Source organism: Pongo pygmaeus, chromosome 5, assembly GCF_028885625.2.
Source record: "Pongo pygmaeus isolate AG05252 chromosome 5, NHGRI_mPonPyg2-v2.0_pri, whole genome shotgun sequence".
Classification (NCBI taxonomy): Eukaryota; Metazoa; Chordata; class Mammalia; order Primates; family Hominidae; genus Pongo; species Pongo pygmaeus.
In genome coordinates, this window is record NC_072378.2 from 42,598,644 (window position 1) to 42,620,476 (window position 21,833).

The following is a 21,833-nucleotide window of genomic DNA, read 5'->3' on the forward strand; positions in this document are numbered from 1 at the left end:
CCTGATACCCTGATGCTGCCACTCCAGGACAAATAAGTGGGAGATCACTGAGAGTCAGCTGAGGGTGGTTCCATCATTATTTCAATTAAAAAAGCCTTAAGATCAATCCAGGGGCCCATTTCTTCCATGGTGCACCAGTGTGGTGGGTGGTGATGTTAAAATGACATCATGGCCAGCTTGGAAGGACAGCAGGGTGTGGAGGAGACCCACACCGAATCCCACCTCTCCCATCCCTGTGCTTCACAGGGGGAAGTGATCTGCTAGTTCCAGTTCACTTTGGTGGGTGCCATCAAGCTGGGCTTAACCAGAGGCAGCATGGTATAGAGCCAGGAGCACAAGGCCAGGCCAGCCTGCATGGTGTGAATCCCCACTAGGCTGCTCGCTGTGAACTGCAACAGGGGCTTCACCTTTTTGTGCCTCAGTTTCTGCCTGTAAAAAAGAAGCTCCTAGAAGTGCCTGCCTCACAGGGCTATTTTAAAGATTAATCAGTACATGTGCTATGGGTTCAATGTGTCCCCCAAACAGCACATGTTGAAAACTGAATCCCTAATGCAGCTGTGTTGGAAGGTGTGGCCTAATGGGAGGTGTTTCAGTGACGAGGGCCTCACCCTCATGAATGGATTCATGCCGATTATAATAGGGTATGAGGCTGCAAGTTCAACCTCTTGCTCTCTCTCTCCTCTCTTTGCCCTTCCACAATGGGATGACTTAGCAAGAAAGCCCTTGCCAGATGCAGGCCCCTTGACCTTGAACTTCCCAGCCCCCAGAACTATGAGGAATAAATTTATTTTCTTTATAAATTATCCAGTCAGTGATATTCTGTTGTAGCAACACAAAACAGACTAAAACATGTAAAGAATCCTTTAAAACAGTGCCAGGCACATAGTGAGTAGCTGATAAACAGCAGTTACTATTAAGTTGCCTGCTCTACTCTACGAGGATGTACAAGTAGAGGTTCCACCTGGCCTTGCTTATGTAACTAGGGATGTTTTCCTGGTAGAGTTTCAGAAACCACTTGGGCAGCATCTCTCCCAGGTAATACTCCTTTTCATGCTTGAGGCACTAGGAATTATGGGAAGAGGAACTCAGCAAGGCTCCTAAAGGATGTAATTCGTAACAATGTAGTACCCTTCTAGTCAGGTGGACTCATTGAGAACTACACTGGAATTCTCTACTGGAGGCTGTGGGAGGGAATCACCCATCTTACCATCAATGGCATTTTCTACCTAAAGCAAAAAAACAAAGTAAACCAAAAGGACAGAGCAGTGGTCAGAAGCCCAGGTCTGCATTTGGACAAAACTGGATTCAAATCTCAGTTCTGCTCTTTACTGGCACTGTGACTTAGGTCAAGTCATTTTACCTAATTTTTAAACCCTTATTTGTAAAACAAAGATAAAAAAACAGTATCTGTATCACATGGAGTTTCTATGTAAGGATTAAGTGAGCTCATACACATAAAGCATGTAACAAAATAAGTGCTCAATAAGCGTTAGCTATTATAATTACTATCTCATGTTACTTTTTTCTTTAGTTGTTGTTGTTTTTTCAATTATACCTAAAAGGGAAGGATAACAAATAGGTTTTATTTCATGTGTCAACTCTGATTAATTGGTTGTGCAGCTTGAAGCATGACACTGAAAAGTAATTGAGGCTTTGTCTTAAAGTGATAGCAAAGTGTGGTGATTGATTAGTGATGTCTGCCTTAGTCACAGAAGTAAGCGAAGGTGGTAGGATTACCCTGTATGAGCCATCTGTGTTATAGAGAGTTCCTGATTAGGTGTTCTAGAGCCATTCTCAAATCATTCATCGGGGATCCAAACAGAGTAATGCTAGTGAACACAGCTTGGGTGTGAAGGGAAGGAGTGGGAACCAGAGTCCCACCTGCCATTCCTGGGAAAGAGTGAAGTTTTGTAACTTAGAGGTTCACTCTCTGAAGATATCCATCCTTACAAGGCTCTAAGATAACAGAATGGCCATATTCTGAGTCTGCGACAAGGACTACATACCCATCCCAAAGATGATATGAAGAAGAGTTTTGAGGTCTAAGTTATTTTCTCTGATTGAAGAAACCTCAGGCCATCCTGGCCCAGCTCCCATAGAGCAACTACCCATCATGAACTCAGATTCAGTCCCCGGTCCCCTGCACCTACTTGCCACACTCCTTGCAGGGGAAGATGGTGGTGGGGTCTGTCTCGCCACTGGTGGTGCTGTGAGAGGGTGAGCTCTTCACCGAACAGTACCCACTCTGGGTGCCACCAGGCTTCTGCTTCCCAGAGGGGATGGCACCTCGGGCCTTGGTCACCTGGTTGGTGCCCCCATGGATGCGGGCATGGCCATTCAGTGCCTGTCGGGAGCTGAACACCTGGGGAAGAAAGGGAGTGACATGACATCTACAGTCCTGAAAAGGAAATTAGGGTTATTAGTTACTCAGTGGTAAACATGGAATACTTGAAACTGTCTAATGACAGGGCACAAGGGTTTTATATAAGCAAACTTTGGGCATATGCTACAAAAGGTAAACATCAAATACCACAACCACAAATCCTGTGCCAATCAAAACCTCATCACTGCTACAATCAGAAGAGAAGAAGTGACGTGGCACAGGATAAAGAATAAAGCTACTGTCTAGAAGTCAAGACGTCAGGGGTTTGGACCCAGCTCTACTATAACTAAAGCTGTTGGGCCATTTCCCTTCTGTATACTTTATTTTTTTCCATCTGAAGAATGAGAAGGCTGGACCAGCTTTCAAACTTTTTTATTTATTTATTTATTTTTTGAGACAGAGTCTCACTTTGTCACCCAGGCTGGAGTGTGGTGGTGCGGTCTCAGCTCACTGCAAGCTCTGCCTCCCAGGTTCACCCCATTCTCCTGCCTCAGCCTCCCGAGTAGCTGGGACTACAGGCGCCCGCCACCGCGCCCGTCTAATTTTTTGTATTTTTAGTAGAGATGGGGTTTCACCGTGTTAGCCAGGATAGTCTCGATCTCCTGACCTTGTGATCCGACCACCTTGGCCTCCCAAAGTGCTGGGATTACAGGCGTAAGCCACCGTGCCTGGCCTCAAACTTTTTAAAAGATGGTAACTACCTCCTTGTCTCCCTCCCGTTTTTCTTCCTTCCTTCCTCTTTCCCTCCCTCCTTCTTTTTTAGGAAATCAGTTCTTACTCAAAAAACTCAGGCTCAAGTTAAAAGCAGAGGTGCTCTGGCTAGAATGGAGACAGCGCCCCAGTATTGGGCCTGTTTGCTCAGCTCTATCTACCCCGAGGAAGCCCTAGCACCCTAAGGAATCCAGTTTGAAAGACAATGATTAGGTTTTCTGACATATTCTACGTTATAGATAGCCTTAATCAGTAGCCCATTGTTGAAGCAATGTTTAAGACCCCCAAATTTTAATACAGAATGATAAAAAGAGGAAGGATCTGGGCAGAATTTTAAAATCCTGCCATAAAGCTGGGTTTCTTAACATCAGCACTACTATCATTTTGGGCTGGATAATTCTTTGTTGTGATGGGTGGGGGGCTCTGATGTATAGGATGTTTAGCAGCATCTCTGGCCCTACCAGATGCTAGTAGCACCTCCCCATTTATGACAAAAGTTATGACAAATTCCAGACATTGCCAAATGTTCTTGGGGAATAAATCGTCCCCAGTTCAGAACCACTGCTATAAAGGGATGTAAATCCATATCCCTGAATCGCAAGAGTCCTGGCTTCAAGCTTGTTAAACTCATCAGCTAAGGGGAGTACCTACGGGGCTGTCTAGCTATAGTAGTTGCTGTGTTAAGTTTATGATCTCTGTTTTTTTTTTATTTGTTTGTTTGCTTGATTTTTTGTTTTTGTTTTTGTTTTTTCAGATGGAGTCTCACTCTGTCACCAGGCTGGAGTGCAGTGTTATGATCTCAGTTCACTGCAACCTCTGCCTCCTGGGTTTAAGCGATTCTCCTGCCTCAGCCTCCTGAGTAGCTGGGACTACAGGCGTGCACCACCACGCCCAGCTAAGTTTTGTATTTTTAGTAGAGACGGGGTTTCACCATGTTGGCCAGGATGGTCTTGATCTCTTGACCTTGTGATCTGCCTGCCTCGGCCTCCCAAAGTACTGGGATTACAGGTGTGAGCCACCACGCCTGGCCAAGCTCTGTTTATTTTCTCACATAGGAAAAACCTATCGCTGACTTAGCAACCAAAGCCTCCATCGTTAGGCAAGGAATAAAATAAAACCAGCATGCTTTTTCCACTGTGATTTTTAAAAGTCATTAAAAAATATCTTTTTTCTTGTGTACAGAAAAATTGGAAAGGAAAAATATCTACCTTGCTGAGCATTTGATGGGAAAAAGTAAAAGATAACTTCCCATTTGGTACACAACTTACCGTACATAGAGCTATGATTTGAGGAGGCATCTAATTTCTGAACAAATTCACCAAGAAATACCATCACTTAAAGTCATTATCGTAATCATGCTGCACTGAACACTCTATACAAAATGGCCAGGTCATTAAACATCAAAGATGGAAAACAAGCCAGCAATCTCTTCTGTTCTCTTCAAAGTGAATACAAAATGTATATATCTTTTTTTTTAATTTTCATTTTTTCTTAAATGCAAATCAAATGAATTTCTGCTTTAGGATCTAAATATTTTAAAGACTGTTGCTTTCTCCATCTAAGTGACAGGCTTAATAAGCAGCATTCAGTACACTCTGGAGAACAGCACTGTCCTATATCATGTACAAACAAAGACAAGCACACTGACTTGAGGAAAATGGGCTTCCTCTGGAAGGGGCAACATTATTTGGAGGGGTATCCCCCTAGAACTTGCCTATTACAGGTGTGCCTGGCCTTAAGAAACCTGATTTGGAAAAAGCTCACCAATTCAGACTAGTGGGGGACCAGTGGCAGATTGAGAAATAACCTTTAAAAATATCCTTTAAAATAAACATGGAGCCTTAGACAAGGCCAGCACAGATACTGTAAGGTCTTTCTTTAGTGCTAAGAATGACTAAATGGCGAACTTGTTTTATTTTAGCTAAATTATACTTCTAATATTCTTGAAAAGTACTAGCCTCTGTATTTACACACACCCCCTTTTAGCCTGTTTATATGATCAATTTACTTTTAGTAAATCTTTTTTTCTCCACCATAGAGTACAAAGATAAACTTTAGTTAAATCTTTGTAACAGTGTTCTCAATTTTAAATTAGTGACATTTCAATTAGTAACACTTTATGAAATGTGAAATGCAAAACCTTCTAAATAGCTAAAATTGCAGGAGGTAGGGCAAGTAATTATGTCATAAAAGGATGACCTTTGTCAGCAGGCTCTCCTAGTACATTTAAATGCATGTTGACAGGGCACAAGCTTGTGTGACACACAGTCCAGGGGAGTGCAGAGGCTCCAGGAGGCCATGCTCACTGCAGAGCTTGGAATCACACACTCCTGGGCATGGGGGCCTTCTCTGTGTTCTCCAACACGCAGCATTGTGCTTGACACAGAAAACACACTCTGTAAATACCTGTTGGCCAAATGAAGAAGAAAACAGTGGCAACATGGAACACCCTTTGCCAAACTGTGATTGTTGGAAGAGCACTCTCGAAAATACATCATCTCTTAAAGCCAGGCACAGCTATATGGCTCTCGCTTGTCCCAGATCCCCAGACGACACAGACACACTTACAGCCCCACAGTTGGGCATTTCACAGATGAAGGAGCCTGAGGGCTGGCCCAGGGCCTGCAGGGGCGGCCCCTCCGTGGGAGCCAGGACTGGGACGGGTGGTGGCTCCGGGGACTTCGGCACTTCACTCTCCTCTTCTTTTGTGGATTTCCTATCTTCTTCCGGGTCCTCCTCCTCCTCCTCTAACTCTTCTTCTTCTTCACTTGTCTAGTGTTAAGGTAATAAAAGCAAGAGGGGAAAATCCCCAAATGGCATTCTTAGTGATGAACAGAACTCACAGATCAACAGAGGAGAGAGGGGCTGGATGCTGGCGCTGTGTTCCTTTCTTTCTGCATAAGGAATGGTGGACAAAGCCTGTTAGGCGTGGTCCTCAAAAGGTTGGTCTCCGGATGCTTAGGACTTTGAGGTCAAGGAAGTAAGTCCCCTGCCCCACTTTGGGACCCCTCATCACTTATATAAAAATATGGTGAGGCAGAGAGGAGCAATTTCTACATGCAAGGATTCCCCGCCTTGTTCGAGACCATCAGATCTTAAAATGACTAAAACTCAGGCTGCGTCCTGCCTGTAAGTAGCTCTGTCTCCTCACAGCGGTGAAGAGGGTTTTCCAGCAATAACAATACCGTGGAATCCCCCTTGGAGAGAAACTAAAGAAGGACCTGTGCTGATTTGTTTTAGAGGCTTTATAACACACCATGCAAGATGCCGGATTTGACCTGCGGTGTGCAGAGAGCACGTGACTCAAGGGGCGCTCCACTCTGGTCTTGTCAGAAAATAGAGTGAAAGGAGAGAAAATGGAAGGGGAGATTCCCTTTTATTTGTCATGTGCTTTTCCTTTTGTCTCTGACCATGGGCTTAGAAAAAGCAGTGTATTCAATGTTTCTATTTAGTCATTTTCTCCTACCAGAGGCATTTAATGAAAAAGAACAAGAAAAACTTCCTATGAATAAATGATCTCCTCTGCTTCTATGGCCCCTCTCCCCACTTCAGAACAGCAGCCATGTGGAGAATTAAGCAGAAGGTCCCTGCCCTCCTCAAGGTTAACAGAATAGTAAGTTACTGGCATAGCTTGGAGTGGGTGCCCTGGGTGTGCTGGGATGGAAGGGCAGGGATCCAGGAGGCTCTCATTCTCCCCTTGCTTAACTACTTTATTCTGCTCTCTCCATCCTTCCCAGGGTAGGGGTGAGGGGTGACGGCTCCTGCAGGCCCCAAAAGGGCTGAGGACCAATCAGCCTCATTTCAGCTTTTATTTTACAGTTTACAAAGTGCTTTCACATTTACTATGCCACTGAATAGGCTGTAAACAGACCTCTCGTTTTATAAACGAGGAAGGAAAAGGCATGTCCAGCTGCCCCTGACCTGGCAGTTCATTTGTCTCTGCCAGGCTCTCTGCATAACTCATCACTTAATGCACGTGGGCTCCAGTCTACTCTACCCCTGACAGTGATGTAAGTCTGGGGAGCCTATGATTCTTAAAGCCCAGAAGCAAGACTTTCCAAGAAGGATAAAGATTTCTTAACCTAGGACCCAGAAAACATAAGCTTCCTCTCTGCAGTTTGGATTTGGGGTGTGTGTGTGAGAGAGGGAGACAATGCCAGTATGTATGTGGCATTTAGTAGCTCCTCACTGTTTCAGTATTGTCCTTAATATCACATACATGTATACTTGCGATGTAGTATGAACAGGGTGTATTTAAGAAATGGCTTCAGTTTCCATTGGTAAACAGGATTAATTAGCAATGATCACATTTGTTAGAAGACCTCAGTGAACACTGATGTAGGCCTAGTACATTTGACAAAGTGGTTTATGATCTAAGCAGCCAGCCTCTTACTAGTATAGAATATACAGGTTGATTTCACTTAGGTGGTCTTATTCCTGTAAGACTCCACCATCTTTTCATCTCAAAGAGTTTCAGGTAAAACCATGTTATGTCAAACTGGGACTTTGTGGTCTCAAACATTAAGTAGCCCATGGCCTACAGTTTGGCATTTAAAAATAATTACATACAACAAATGACAATGCCATTTGTTTCATGGTATTTGTTATAATGACAATTTTCTCACAATGCCATTGTTTGGCTTAAACATTCTTAGAAGAAATGTTCCATATAGCCACAAAATTATAAATTACACTGTACCATGATTATGTATGTCTCAGGAATTTAGATAGGTGTTATTTCAACTGGCAATCTATAAATCACAAAATGATTTATCATCAAGCCATATGGCTCACCAAAGTGACTAAGAGATACAAAAATACAAGAACAAAAATCTTAACAGTAGAACTTTTTAACAACAAGTTGGTCATTTTATGATATACTGTGAAACAAAACACTTAGTATATTCCAAAATTAGAAGGCGGGCAAATATGGGGGTGGGGAGGAAGCTATACATTTAACATGGTGCGCAGACCCTCAAGTGTCCACAATAAGAGTTTCTTGAGGAGGATATTTTTATTTCTCAAGCATGCAAATGGAATTCATATTATGAGAAATTGGTAAGTCAGAATACAAATGCTCAACAACCCAAATCTGCTCAAGACACAAATTTGTGTGTTAGTCACTAATAATAATGATGACGATGACAATATTGAATGCCTGCTGAGAATCATGCATTTCACACACACACACACACACACACACAATTCTAGTTCTCATAACACTGTAACATTTTTTCATTTTTAAACAAATGAGGAAATTGACCCAATAAATAAGTTTCTCAAGGTCACACAGCTGGTAAAAAAGTTGAACTGAGATTCAAAACCTGGCCTATCTTATTCCAAAACCTCAACCTTCTTCACTCCTTGGTCTGGCTGCAAATGTCCACAGGTGCATGTTTGTCCATCTGTAAATGGCTTAGAGATCCTAAACCTCTCAATATTATTGGAACCAGCTGCTTTGAAATGTCAAAGGGAAGGAGGATGTTTCCCAAGGCCCTCATCAATGGACTGTGCTGTAGGTAACTGTGCTGACATCATGGTGAGTTCTACCTTTGCCCTTGGAGCCCTGATTGCTGTTTTCCACAGTCAGTTAACTGCCTCAGTTGGTTTCCTGAATTGTGCTAAATTTTGGTCACAGCCAGCCCCATATATTTGGCCTGAGTCGGGGAGCATGAGCACAGGCAGGGGACAGGAAGGTGTGGCCAGCACCTTCTCCTCTCACCTCATTAACAGAACCCATCTTGGCTCCCTGCCTCTGCTTCCAGTCACACTGCCCCTCCTGAGTGAGCAGCTGTGCTCTGTTGACCTCCCGGCTACTTAGCTAAAGGGCAATCATTCCTTTCAAACCTCCTTCTTTTCCCCTCTCAAGTCCTCAATAATCCCTGAACCAACTGAGCATGTTCCTTCATGTTCCATCTGGAAGGACACGGTCACCCGCCCTTTAGTGAAACATTGAAGATACATGATCAGGAGAGCTATCCCTGGTGTCCCAGGCAGGCCCCGAGGACAAAGAGTAGGACCACATCCTAGGACTGTGCCTTGCACACCCTCCCCAGGCGCACCCTCCCCAGGATCCCCATGATCCCAATTTTTCATATCCACTTGGCAAACTATGCTTAGAAGGCTGACTGTGCACACAGTGCCCACAAAGGAGCTGTGAGCTGCCATATTGGCCTTTAATCAAGATTTTCTTGTTTTTTTTTGTGGGCCTGAGTCATCTCTGCACATAAGCCTTTTGCTCTCCCTAAGCTCACAAGTAATGAGGGTGTGGACACTCCTGGCCCAGCCTAATACTGGTTCCTGGTGAATAAACCCAAGAGGGTGTGGCCCCTCGGGCACCCTCTTACTCTCTCCTCCTTAATCTGAAGCTTCACGCTGGCCTGGGCCTTCCTACCCATCCTCAAAGCCCAGGCAGTCCAAGACGGTGCCTCTGCCTTGTGTGGAAACATTTTTGTTAGTGTCACTCCTCTGCTCAGCATCCCCTTGTTCATTCCATCTCCCTCCAGTGAATTCACAGAAGGAATGTTTATGAATCAGAGCAACTCCTATCTTCGAAAAATATTCACTCATTCATTTAACAAACATTTATTGAGTGACCGGATTATGCCAGGCACTGTCCTAGGCACTTGATAACACCCAAGCCTAAGATACACCAATTTACCTTAGAAGACCATATTCTCTGATTTTGCCCCTCTTCCAAAACACGGCACTGACAGAGCCCAGAACATTCCAGAATTGGAAGGGACTTTCTAAATCATTTAAATCATCTGGCCATTTTACAGGCCAGCAAGCCTAGGAGCAAAGCCTAAGTCTTCAAGGCTAGGAATCTTTGTGCTTCCTTGTTTACTGTCTCTTCTACTCATTTGGAAAGCAATGCTCTGTGTGACCTGGGGCAAGCCCCTTCTTCTCTCTCTGGGTCTCAACTTTCTGCCTGTAAAATGGTGAAATTGGGTGAAAGAGTCCTTAAGGCTGCATCTAAGACTTTCTGGATCTCATTGCATACTGCTTTTAAACACTCTTGGGGTTCATGGTGTATTTCCACTTACATGTGTTACATTTTCCCAACAAGGACATATGTTCTGTGTGGTGGGGGGAGAGGAGGGAGGGGCCATTTAACATCCCGGGTTACCTACAGCACTACATACACATTGCTGTTTACATTGTGGGATTCAACTGCTTTTAGTTGACTGAACTGGAGGAGATCATACTGGTTATTTTTTTTTTTGAGATGTAGTCTCACTCTGTTGCCCAGGCTGCAGTATGGTGGCGCAATCTCTGCTCACTGCAACCTCCGCCTCCCGGGTTCAGGCAATTTTCCTGCCTCAGCCTCCTGAGTAGTGGGGACTACAGGTGTGCACTACCACGTCCAGTTAATTTTTTAGTAGAGATGGGGTTTCACCATGTTGGCCAGTGTGGTCTCGATCTTCTGACCAAGTGATTCGCCTACCTTGGCCTCCCAAAGTGCTGGGATTACAGGTGTGAGCCACAGTGCCTGGGCGATCACATGTTTTTTAAAACATTAGGCCACAAACGAGCAAAAGACTATTCTGATATCATACATCACTACTTAAATGAGTCAAACAAAAGCCCTGGTCACAAGAAATCTTGAATGTAGAATACTGCCATCTCTGATTGAAAAAATGGCAATACCATTCTATTCTACAGATTTCTATTTTCTCTGATATTTGGGCTCAAATATAAATGTATTTATGTATGTATATTTCATAGCTAGGATCAATTATTAGTTAGAAGCATAGGCTTTGAAGCATTAATGAGTCCAACATTTTTTTTTTTTCAGATGGAGTTTCGCTCTTGTTGCCCAAGCTGGAGTGCAATGGTGCGATCTTGGCTCACCGCAACTTCTGCCTCCCGGGTTCAAGCGATCCTCCTGCCTCAGCCTCCCGGGTAGCTGGGGTTACAGGTGTGTGCCACCACGCCTGGCTAATTTTTTGTATTTTTATTAGAAATGGGTTTCACCATGTTAGCCAGGCTGGTCTCCAACTCCTGACCTCAGGTGATCTGCCTGCCTTGGCCTCCCAAACTGCTGGGATTACAGGCTTGAGCCACCGTGCCTGGCCAAGTCCAAATTTTTTATACTTCTTTAAGAAAATGTGCGGCCAGGTGCAATGGCCTGAGATTACAGGGGTGAGCCTGTAATCCCAGCACTTTGGGAAGCCAAGGCAGGAGGATTGCTTAAACTCAGGAGTCTGAGATCAGCCTGGGCAACACAGTGAGACGTTGTCTCTACAAAAAATTAAAATATGAGTGGGGCGTTGTGGTGTGTGCCTGTAGTCCCAGTTACTCAGGTGGCTGAGGTGAGAGGATTGCTTGAGCCCAGGAAGTTGAGGCTGTAGTGAGCTATGATCATGCCACTGCACTCTAGCCTGGGCGACAAAGTGAGACCCTGTCTCAAACAAACAAAAGAAAATTTGCATCTGACTGCTCTTAACTACACAAGGGAATCAGGCTCAACAACACACTCAGCAGCTGCGTGACTATGGCCAATTTGCATAAGCTCTGTGCTTCAGTTTCCTACCGCATAGAATTGGTATTAAATGAATTACATTGGATTAAATGAGCCATTATTTATAAAGTCCCTAACACAATGCCTGGCACATGAAAACTGCTATTTCACTGTCTGTTATAGAAAATAACACACATGCATGTGCTAACCCTTACAACTGGGGCACAATTGGGAATGAAAATATAATTTCAAATATTTACATAATTCATGAATTCCCAATACTTCCACTGATGGTGACACAAGCTAGAGTTTAGTAATGTAAGACATAATTTTTATATACACATATACGGTAGGTAATGAGATTTCCCATGGCTATGGATGCAGGGTGGAGAGTTAATTGCAAGGATCACAAGTGATAGTAATCATCAAAGCCACACATACAGGGTTCAGAGACTAGTTAGGTCTTCTTGTGTCTTTGGTACATACTTAATGTGCAGTTGACTGTGGACTGTCTGCTAATGAAGGAAATCAATACCAGGGATAATGGTGATGTAAGGATTAGAATCATCTACATGCAGCGAATTAGTTCCTCAATGATGGAGGATTCCTGGCACTACCTAGAGGTCAAAGCTCCTCTTGCTCATGCTTTATAGACTGTGGCAAAATCTCAGGGACCCTTTCTGAGGCACATTGTGGGCTCAGGTCAGTAGCATCTTGACACAGAAAGATCAGAAAAGAATATTCCAGGGGGTCAGGACACCACCCAATCATAAACCAACAAACCCAAGGCTGGGACCATCCTTGGTTTAACTCTTCCGGCTCCTAGCTGCCTTGAAGCGGGCACCAGCCCTCACCTCTGTTTCTGAACACTGAGCTACAGCCCAAACCTATGGATGCCTTTCCTCTAAACCTACTCAGGACGGCAGGTCCTGAATCCTGCAGGAGAGCTGGGCTGTTGTCACCTCCTTCCTCTGGCTATCTTGGCAGCAAAGCCAAACCAAACACCAGCTACTTACTAACCTGGGCCTGGGGTGGGAGCTGTGCCAGCACAAGCAACAACTTAGCAGCTTCACTCACCACACAATCATCGATGATTTCCGCCAGGCGTGTCCGGTGTTTCCGCCCCAGCCGCATGATCTTTTTCCACGTGTAGTAGTACTCCACGCACTGAGCCACCGTCTTGGACTTCACCTGCCGGGAAAGCGAGCTCAAGGTTAGCTCCAGCAATGGGCAGAGAGCAAAGGTAGCAAGCATTTTTGAATATTTAATTTTGTAATAGGGTAATAAACAAGTTTTTACAGTTCAAGAAAAAAATGTACACAGTGAAAGGCCTCCTTCCCACGCCTGTCCTTACCCCTCACCCTGCAACACAGGTAGCCCCTTGCATTAATTTCTTTGGGTACTTGTGGGGTGGGGGAAGGCGGGAGGGATAGCATTAGGAGACATACCTAATGCTAAATGATGAGTTAATGGGTGCAGCACACCAGCATGGCACATGTATACATATGTAACTAACCTGCACATTGTGCACATGTACCCTAAAACTTAAAGTATAATAAAAAAAAAAATTTCTTTGGGTACCATTCCAGATTTTTTTTTTTTTTGAGACGGAGTCTTGCTCTGTCGCCCAGGCTGGAGTGCAGTGGCGAGATCTCGGCTTACTGCAACCTCTGCCTCCCAGGTTCATGCCATTCTCCTGCCTCAGCCTCCCGAGTAGCTGGGACTACAGGCGTCCGCCACCATGCCCGGCTAATGTTTGTATTTTTAGTAGAGACGGGGTTTCACTGTGTTAGCCAGGATGGTCTTGATCTCCTGACCTCGTGATCTGCCTGCCTCGGCCTCCCAAAGTGCTGGGATTACAGGCGTGAGCCACTGCGCCTGGCCTTTTTTTTTTTTCAGATGGAGTCTTGCTCTGTCGCCCAGGCTGGAGTGCAGTGGCACCACCTTGGCTCACTGCAACCTCCACCTCCGAGATTCAAGCAATTCTCCTGCCTTAGCTTCCGAGTAGCTGGGATTACAGGTACCCGCCACCACACCTGGCTCATTTTTTTCTATTTTTAGCAGAGATGGGGTTTCACCATCTTGGCCAGGCTAGTCTCAAACTCCTGACCTCAGGTGATCCTCCTGCCTGGGCCTCCCACATTGCTGGCATTACAGGCATTGAGTCACAACACCCATTCCAGAATTTTTTTCTTTTTTTGAGATGGAGTTTCACTCTTGTTGCCCAGGCTGGAGTGCAACGGTGCGATCTCAGCTCACTGCAACCTCCACCTCCTGGGTTCAAGCGATTCTCCTGCCTCAGCCTCCTGAGTAGCTGGGATTACAGGCATGCGCCACCACGCCCAGTTAATTTTGTATTTTTAGTAGAGACGGGGTTTCTACATGTTGGTCAGGCTGGTCTCGAACTCCCGACCTCAGGTGATCTGCCTGCCTTGGCCTCCCAAAGTGCTGGGATTACAGGCGTGAGCCACTGTGCCTGGCCTCCAGAATTTTCTAATGCATGTACCAACACACACAAAAATATATTCCTTCCCCCACCATCTTTCCTCACAAAAGGTAGCACACTATAAATACTGCTTTGCAACTTGATTTTTTTCTCAATATAGCTTGGAGATTTTTTCAGATCAGTCCTTACAGACTTACTCAATTTTTTAACCCATAAAGCAGCTGCTTTATCATTTAATATGCTTGAATGTCTCTAACTCAAACTTCAAAATATGCTTATGAGAAATGTTCCTTACTAATGGAATAGGAATATAAGGCAAAAGTTATGATGACAGAGCTTAGGTTTTGCAGGAAATGGGCCTTGCCCTATTTAACCCCAAACAGGCAAAGGTCTATGCATCTTAAGGCAGAAACATTCCTTTGTTTAGTTCATATGCTGTATGATCAGGTGAGGTGTAATAATGTGGGTTTGCTGGAGGCAGATTAAAGGCTGGCCTTACCCTTGAGGGTGGGAACAAGGCCACCTACATGGTGAGATGAGAGGGGCACCAAGTCCTGTCTCCTCAAAGTTGCCCCCTTCTCATCCCCCTGACACCTGGAATTTCCACACTAGAATCACCTGAGGGAGTGAAGATAGTGTCTGTCCCAGAGAGCCCTGGGTTAAAACCCATGTTGCCTGGTAAGCTCGATACACGAATCCATCATCAGTCGCAAGTGTGGGGCCTAAAGGATTGAGGTCTATGCCAGGCCAGTCCTGGGGGGGAGGGTGACTCAAGAAAGATGAAGCATGAGAGCTGCTGGGCACACAGGGCAGCAAAGGCATGGCGGCCACCAAGGGCAAGGCAGGAGTAAATGCAGACATGGAGGTGGAGGCAAGTCAGAGACAAAGTCCTCCTGCTTCTCACACTTGCCCAGGCAAGGCCCTAGACTGACAACAGGAGACATGCCACCCTAGGACACCTCCGAGGACCATCTGTCTCAGCCAGGGGCCAGTGGGTGCTGTTACCTGCGGCCCTGTTCTCTGTGTACCTGAACAGCCTTAAATGGCTTTAACACAATATGGCTCCATCGTCCATCAGTTTGTTGAAACACTCTTTGAATGATTTTAATTTTTTACACTAACCCATCTCTCAGCCAATAAAGTCAATAAGTTTATCTGTTGTATAAAGTGCTATTTCATCTATGTGAAAGTTTTATTTTGCTTTAGAATGCTGTATATGCAAGGTATTTTTATTATTACTGTCATTAAAAATAGGAGTTCAACACCAGAAACTGTGCTACTGGGTAGAGGGAGGCCACATATTCTCCTTTCCCCAGAAAATTCTGTCAGAAATATGGTAGATCTGTCAAATATATGTAAATTATGTATGGCCAGGCATGCTAGCTCATGCCGGTAATCCCAGTGCTTTGGGAGGCTGAGGGAGGTGGATCACTTGAGGTTAGGAGTTCAACACCAGCCTGGCCAACATGGTAAAACCCCGTCTCTACTAAAAATACAAAAATTAGCCAGGCATGGTGGTGCGTGCCTGTAATCCCAGTTACTCTAGAGGCTGAGGCAAGAGAATCGCTTGAACCCGGGAGGTGGAGGCTGCAGTGAGTCAAGATCACGCCACTGCACTCCAACTTGGGTGAGAGAGTGAAACTGTCTTGGAAAAATAAAATAAAATAAAATAAAATAAAATAAAATAAAATAAAATGAAATAAAATAAAATAAATTATGTAAATTGTGGACCAGGAGCCTGAGTTCTAGTTATTCTGACAGAATTACGAATTACACATTTTTATTAAGATAGAAAATAACCCCGTACCACTGCAATCTCCAGATAATCTATGCCTTCTTTCCCCTGTCCTCTCCCTGCCACAGTCCTAACACTGGGGCCATACCACCCCTATATCCACTACCATCCTCACCAGCGAGTGTGAAAGACATCCTTTTTGTAAGTATCTTAAACCAGTATCCAAATATTTCTAAATATTTTTGTGTACAATTTCCCAAATTTAATTTCAAGGGGGCAATGGGAAAAATCATGCTTACCATCTTCTGTACAAAAATAAAGTCTTTGCTGTAAGTGGCTAGTGCTTTGTTAAACAGTTTTCTTTCTAGGGAGGTCCACTTGTCCGAACCTACAACAAAACACAAACCTCGTAAGAACAGCTCACAGTTCCCCCTGCTTTTAGTTGCTGGTTCATTTAGTTAAGTTACAAAATACAACTACAGAGCAAGTGATATAATACATATCAAACTCCCATTTGAACAAAAAGATAGTGTGATATAATGGTTAGCAGCTCTGACACCTGGGTTCAAGTCCCAGCTATGGCCTTGACCTTGGCAAGTTACTTATCCTAAGCCTGTTTTGTTACCTACAAATGGGAATAACTGTAATTGCCTCCACTGATTAGGATTTTTGTGAAAGTTAAAGAAGATAATGCACAAAAAGTGTCCAGCATCATCACTGGGAAACAATGAGCATTCAACAAATTTTAGGTAGTTTTAATGTAATTATCATATTCACAAGTGCAAGCATTCATGTAGCAAGTACCCTTCAGGGTGTGGCTGGATTCACCCTCCACCCTCAAGATGCTCACAATCTACTGGGGAGACAAACAAGTAGGCCATGACGTTCAGGGTGGTAACTGCAATTATTCAGGTAAAGGCGAGGCGCCAATGGGGCACAAAGGAGAAACACCACACTCAGATTAGGGCCAGGGCAGCCAGGACTTCCAGCTAGAGAAAACGTGAGTTGAGTTTTAAAGGTCACATAGAAGCAAGTCAGACAATAAGGAGATGGAAGGGTATTCTGGTGAGAGGAAGCAGGATGTGTAAAGTCAGAGGCAAGAGTGAAGTCATGCACTTCAGTTGTTCATTCAACAGATATTTATTAGGTGTATATTACAAGCAAGATGCTGTGCTAGGAAAAATAGCTTAACATTTCTAAGTGCTTACTATGTGGCAGATTCTAAGTACTTCAGTTACTCATCATTAGGTTCTACTAACAATCCTGTAAGACTGTTAGGATGATGAGCCCATTTGACAGATGAGGAAATGGAGGTTTTCAAAGAACGACTAGTAATCTAATCTGGTTCAAGTATAAGGTTCCAGCAGAAGCAGATGAGGCTGGAGAGGTGAGTGGAGCCAGTTCTTGACAGATTTGCTGACCGAAAAGGGAGAGGCTTCACTGCTGGGCTGGTGCATCTTCCTTACTGGCTAAACCTGATATTTATGTCTTTTTCCTCCATGAAAGAAAGCAGGATATGCAGATAATAATATAAAATTGACTGGCTTGTTTGGGGCAAGAAATAAGGCCTACTTCTAAGGGGACTCCTATTTCTGGAGGCTCTAGGGAAGCTTCCACCACTATGGCTGGTTCAGAGAAAACTCAGTCTTGTTCTTCTGGCCTGCTGAATTCTCCACATCTCTGATTCTTTGGATGGTATTCGGCCAAGGCTTTGACCTCACTACACTTCTCTAGACTTCATTAGTGGGGTGCACTAGTACCCTACCTCACTATACTTCATTAGTGGGGTACACTAGTACTCCAAATCATAATATCTTTCCTCCCATTCCGGGCGAGTCCAAGGTTTCCATTTTGCTATGGTCAACTGATGGGGCTGCAGTACAGGAAACCCTAACCGCCTCTTTCTTTGTAGGGTTTGGCCAAAATAAGTGAATCGGGCAAAAATGCTGTGGGCAGGCAGGGCCTCCTTAGACCACAGGTGGGGAGCCTAGGGTCCTTAGGAGAATATATGGCTCAGTGACATAAACTCACATTTCTGAAATAAACAACTTCCTTGTGCAGCTCTTTGATGGGTCCTCAAGTCAGGAGCTTTGGCTCCAGACTCAGAATATGCTCTCCACAGCTGGGCGGGGTCAAACATCTACAAAAGTAAGGCCACCACCCAATTTATTTGGTTTGCAAACTTATCTTTTTTTTTTTTTTTTTTGGAGATGGAGTCTTGCTCTGTCACCCAGGCTGGAGTGCAGTGGCGAGATCTCGGCTCACTGCAACCTCTGCCTCTTGGGTTCAAGTGATTCTTTTGCCTCAGCCTCCTGAGTAGCTGAGATTACAGGTGCGTGCCACCACACCTGGCTAATTTTTGTATTTTTAGCAGAGATGGGGATTCACCAAGTTGGCCAGACTGGTCTTGAGCTCCTGACCTCAAGTGATTCGCTTGCCTCAGCTTCCCAAAGTGCTGGGATTACAGACGTGTGCCACTGTGCCCAGCTGCAAACTTATCTCTTTACTTCTAGAAGGAAAGCAGCTTTCCCATGAATCCTCAGCAGAAGGGAGTCATCTTCCATGGGTTCCAGAGGGCTGGACAGCTCTGACCGTGCAGACCACAGTAACAGGGAGCCTCAGCGGGGCTGGGGGTTTGGAGATTCCTTGCTGGAGTGCATGTGAGCACAGGGGTTGGTGGGATTTGAGGCTCTATAGCACTTCCATCACCATTCTTCAAATTCTGTCCAACATTCAAAGCCTTGGGGTCCCCTTACCCAGGAACAGAGGCAGAAAGAGGACCACAGAAAGGAATAACCAACAATTCAGCTCAACAACCAAACAACAATCATGGTTCCTTTTAGGTATCCACCAAAACAGCAAACGGGTAAGAGGAGTCAGAAAGATAATGATGGAAGGAAGACCACAATGGCGGTCTGTCATACCAGCTGACTCACGCAAGCTTACACAGAGGTTGCTCTGCGGCCCTGCTGCAGGTCCAGAATCTGTGTGGCCCTCAGCTGCATCTCCAGTGGGGTATCGGGACATTTTGCTGATGAAACCCTCAACTAGATTAATGATAATTCTTTCCAACCTCAACCAGACCATCAGTTTCCTAAGTTAGAGTGCAGCTCTGAGACATGACAAGACACTAACAGGGCCATCCAGCCTTCTCAGCCAGTCTCTGCAGTGAATATACTTTTTTCTACCTGCCAGGCTCATTACCTGATTTCTGGCCCCCAAAGCAGTGTTCAGTTCCCAGGCCTGTCGATTTCTGAGAAGCATGTCCCTTCATGTTTCCAAATTGTTTGCCAGATGCAACTCCACAGGTGAAGTAACTTCCTGGCCCATCTGTTAGGAGGGATCCCCAAACCTCGTGGGGGAAGGAGACCTTCTCCCAGCTGACTCCTGGTGGTTTTTAAGACTGCTGCTCTGTCATAGGATTTGGTGGCTTCCTGATTCTGGAGTGTGCATTCTGTACAACTCATCCTGAGATGGAGTGGGCTGCGTGTTCTCCCTGCCCCTCTATGTCACTCTCCCATTCCAAGGGATACAGGGCTGGGTCAGGGAGCACGGTCTTAAGAGAGTAAGAGGTGGCTCTTCTGCATAGTCCTAGGCTTTGTGCTTTGGTGCAAATGACAGTGCTCTGTGTGTGCATGTGTTAGTGTCTGCTCAACAGGGTGTCCACAAATTGAGGGACAGAGGCTTGGCTGGGAAACAAATCCATTCTCACACTAGAGCTGGCTTCCTGATCACAAGATTGCCCACTGAGGCTGAGAGTCCATCCCTGGGCTCTTGGATTGAATTCCCAGGCTAAAGCCTTGGACAGATAAATAACATATGAATGTGTTTTCCCCAAATAATATCACTGAACTGTGATAAAAAGGGTGATTTTAGTCACCTTAGGTTGTGAACCTGGTTCTGCCACTTACTCCTTCTGTGATCCCAGGCAAGCCTACTTAACTTCTCTGAGTCTCAGTTTCCCCACATGACATAGGGATGGTGGCAGTCACCCTGTGACTGACAGGTTTGGTCATAAGTGTTCGATACATGTTTTGAACCTTCACTGGCCACTTGGAGAGCAGATTCCAAATCAGCCCAGGGCTATGAGACGTATGCCACCCCTGCTGATATGTGGACAGTGGCATCCAACACCACCTGTTTCTTGTTCTGTGTATTTCTTATCCACAGTCTCACTGCTGGCTGCTTATTATATCCATAGTCTTCTCCTTCCTGCCTCCAAAATCTCTCTGTAATCCGAAGTTAAGGAAAGGCTCAGATGTCTCTCTTTCCTGGAGTCTGACAGGGACACATTCCTCATTCTTAGACAAGGTTCTCTAAGCCGGCCCTTCTTGGATCCTGCATCTTGGACAAAGTCCAGGATAAAATACAAAACCGAGGCAGGGGGTTGCCTCAAATCCTCCCCTATCCTTCAACTACCCCCCACACCCTCCCTTCTCTCTAGGATCCCTGCTGCCCACTCAGCATGCACACAGGGTTCGTGGGTTGAGAGTTCCCCCACACTCATTTGTTCTACCTGGGAATTCCTGACTATTGGGCTATTACCAGCAGGAGCCCCTAACAAGATGATTAAGGCTAATTACAAAGAACCTAATTAACTGGATGAAACCAGTGCTGGAACAGTATCCAGAGGAAAACTGTTCTGACCTTCGGTTGCTGGGAAACAGGCTCTGGACTGTGGCTAATTTGGGGGCAATCGACAGTGAACCCAGGCAATTAAAAAGAGACATGGTGGGGTGAGAGAAAGTTTGGACACAGTATCTTTTAGAGGGCCTTTCTGTCTTTCTTAAAACTTCTATTATAACTTTTTTCTTCTCTTTTTCTTCTTTTGTTTTTTTTTTGAGACAGGGTCTCACTCTGTCGCCCAGGCTGGAGTGCAGTGGCGTGATCTCAGCTCACTATAGCCTACGCCTCTTGGGTTCAGGCAACTCTTTTGCTCATCCACCCAAGTAGCTGGAATTACAGGTATGCACCACTATGTCTGGATAATTTTTGTATTTTTAGTACAGATGGGGTTTCACCATGTTTGCCAGGCTGGTCTCGAACTCCTGAGCTTAAGTGATCTGCCCGCCTTGGCCTCCCAAAGCGCTGGGATTACAGGCATGAGCCACCGTTCCTGGACCCATTGATGATGTTTTGAAGTTACACAAGACAGACATGTTCATTGTAGAAAAAGGAGAACTGTTTTTATACCAGATTTTCATTTCCACACAGGGTTTTCAATAGTGGGTGAAGGGTGAGTAATTTTTTGGGGGGTGCAGGGTGAAGCAGGCTATTACACCAAAGTTTTCTCTGTGGATAAAAGGGGGGGGGTTGGAAGCCTCAAACTGAATCCAGAATTTGAGCTTGTCCACTAGGCAATTTTTTTTTTTTTTTAATTTAAACCAGTGCTGTGTTAGGCAAGGTAAAAGAGTATTAACTCAGTCCTGCCCTTGAGGGGACCACTGTCTAGAGACACAGGCTAAGGATGCCTGGAAAATGAAATCACAGCTGTGCTTCTTGCAAATTACTCTCTTGAGTACGTAATTCTGTCTCCTCATCTAACTGGGGCAGCTTCCAAGGCAGAAGAGACAAGTCCTCTCCAATGGAATGAGTATTTCCTCCAGGTCTCCTCCATCTCCACAACTCAGGTCAGGGTTTCAGGACTAAACAGGTGTTTGGGCTGTGCTGAGGGCCAATAAGTAGCCTCTGCTGAACACTTGCCAAGAAGCCAGGGTCAGTTCTAACACCCCTCCACTCTTCACCCATCTGCAGGAATGACTAGTTCAATGAAAAAAAATCAAGCATGCTGCAATCCATATAATCACAACCAGGCTTCCTCTCCACCCTGACTCCCCCATGCTTGGCCCTTCCCAACCCAAGTGCTAATTGGGAACCACTGCACACAACTGCTAACCACACATGGGTGTGAGGGTGCTGAGAGCAACAGAGGGCTGGACTGTGCATCGTGGTGTGGGTTGAGCGCCAGGAGCCACCACAACAGCACCTTCCTCTGAGGATCCTGTACAGGGTTCATGTGGCCTTGGCAAGCAGCCCTTAGATCTGGGCGAGTTGCCCACCACATCGGTCCTTCCCCCATAGCACATCCCTCCTG

General features: G+C 45.2%; 1 protein-coding gene across 6 annotated transcripts in view; it reads right to left on the bottom strand.

Annotated features, from left to right (window-relative positions):
- TRERF1 (transcriptional regulating factor 1) overlaps positions 1 to 21,833 on the bottom strand; it is a 44,649-nt gene that overhangs the window by 5,608 nt on the left and 17,208 nt on the right. For 3 of the 6 annotated variants that reach the window (XM_054493385.2, XM_054493382.2, XM_054493379.2), the window contains 4 exons: positions 16,039 to 16,127; positions 12,636 to 12,749; positions 5,663 to 5,866; positions 2,151 to 2,362 (listed from right to left, as the gene is read on the bottom strand). In XM_054493385.2, the coding sequence (XP_054349360.1) occupies positions 2,151 to 2,362; positions 5,663 to 5,866; positions 12,636 to 12,749; positions 16,039 to 16,127 (619 nt within the window). Of the gene's footprint in view, positions 1 to 2,150; positions 2,399 to 5,662; positions 5,867 to 12,635; positions 12,750 to 16,038; positions 16,128 to 21,833 lie in introns of all 6 variants that reach the window. The other 3 variants (XM_054493384.2, XM_054493380.2, XM_054493378.2) reach the window with 1 other exon arrangement.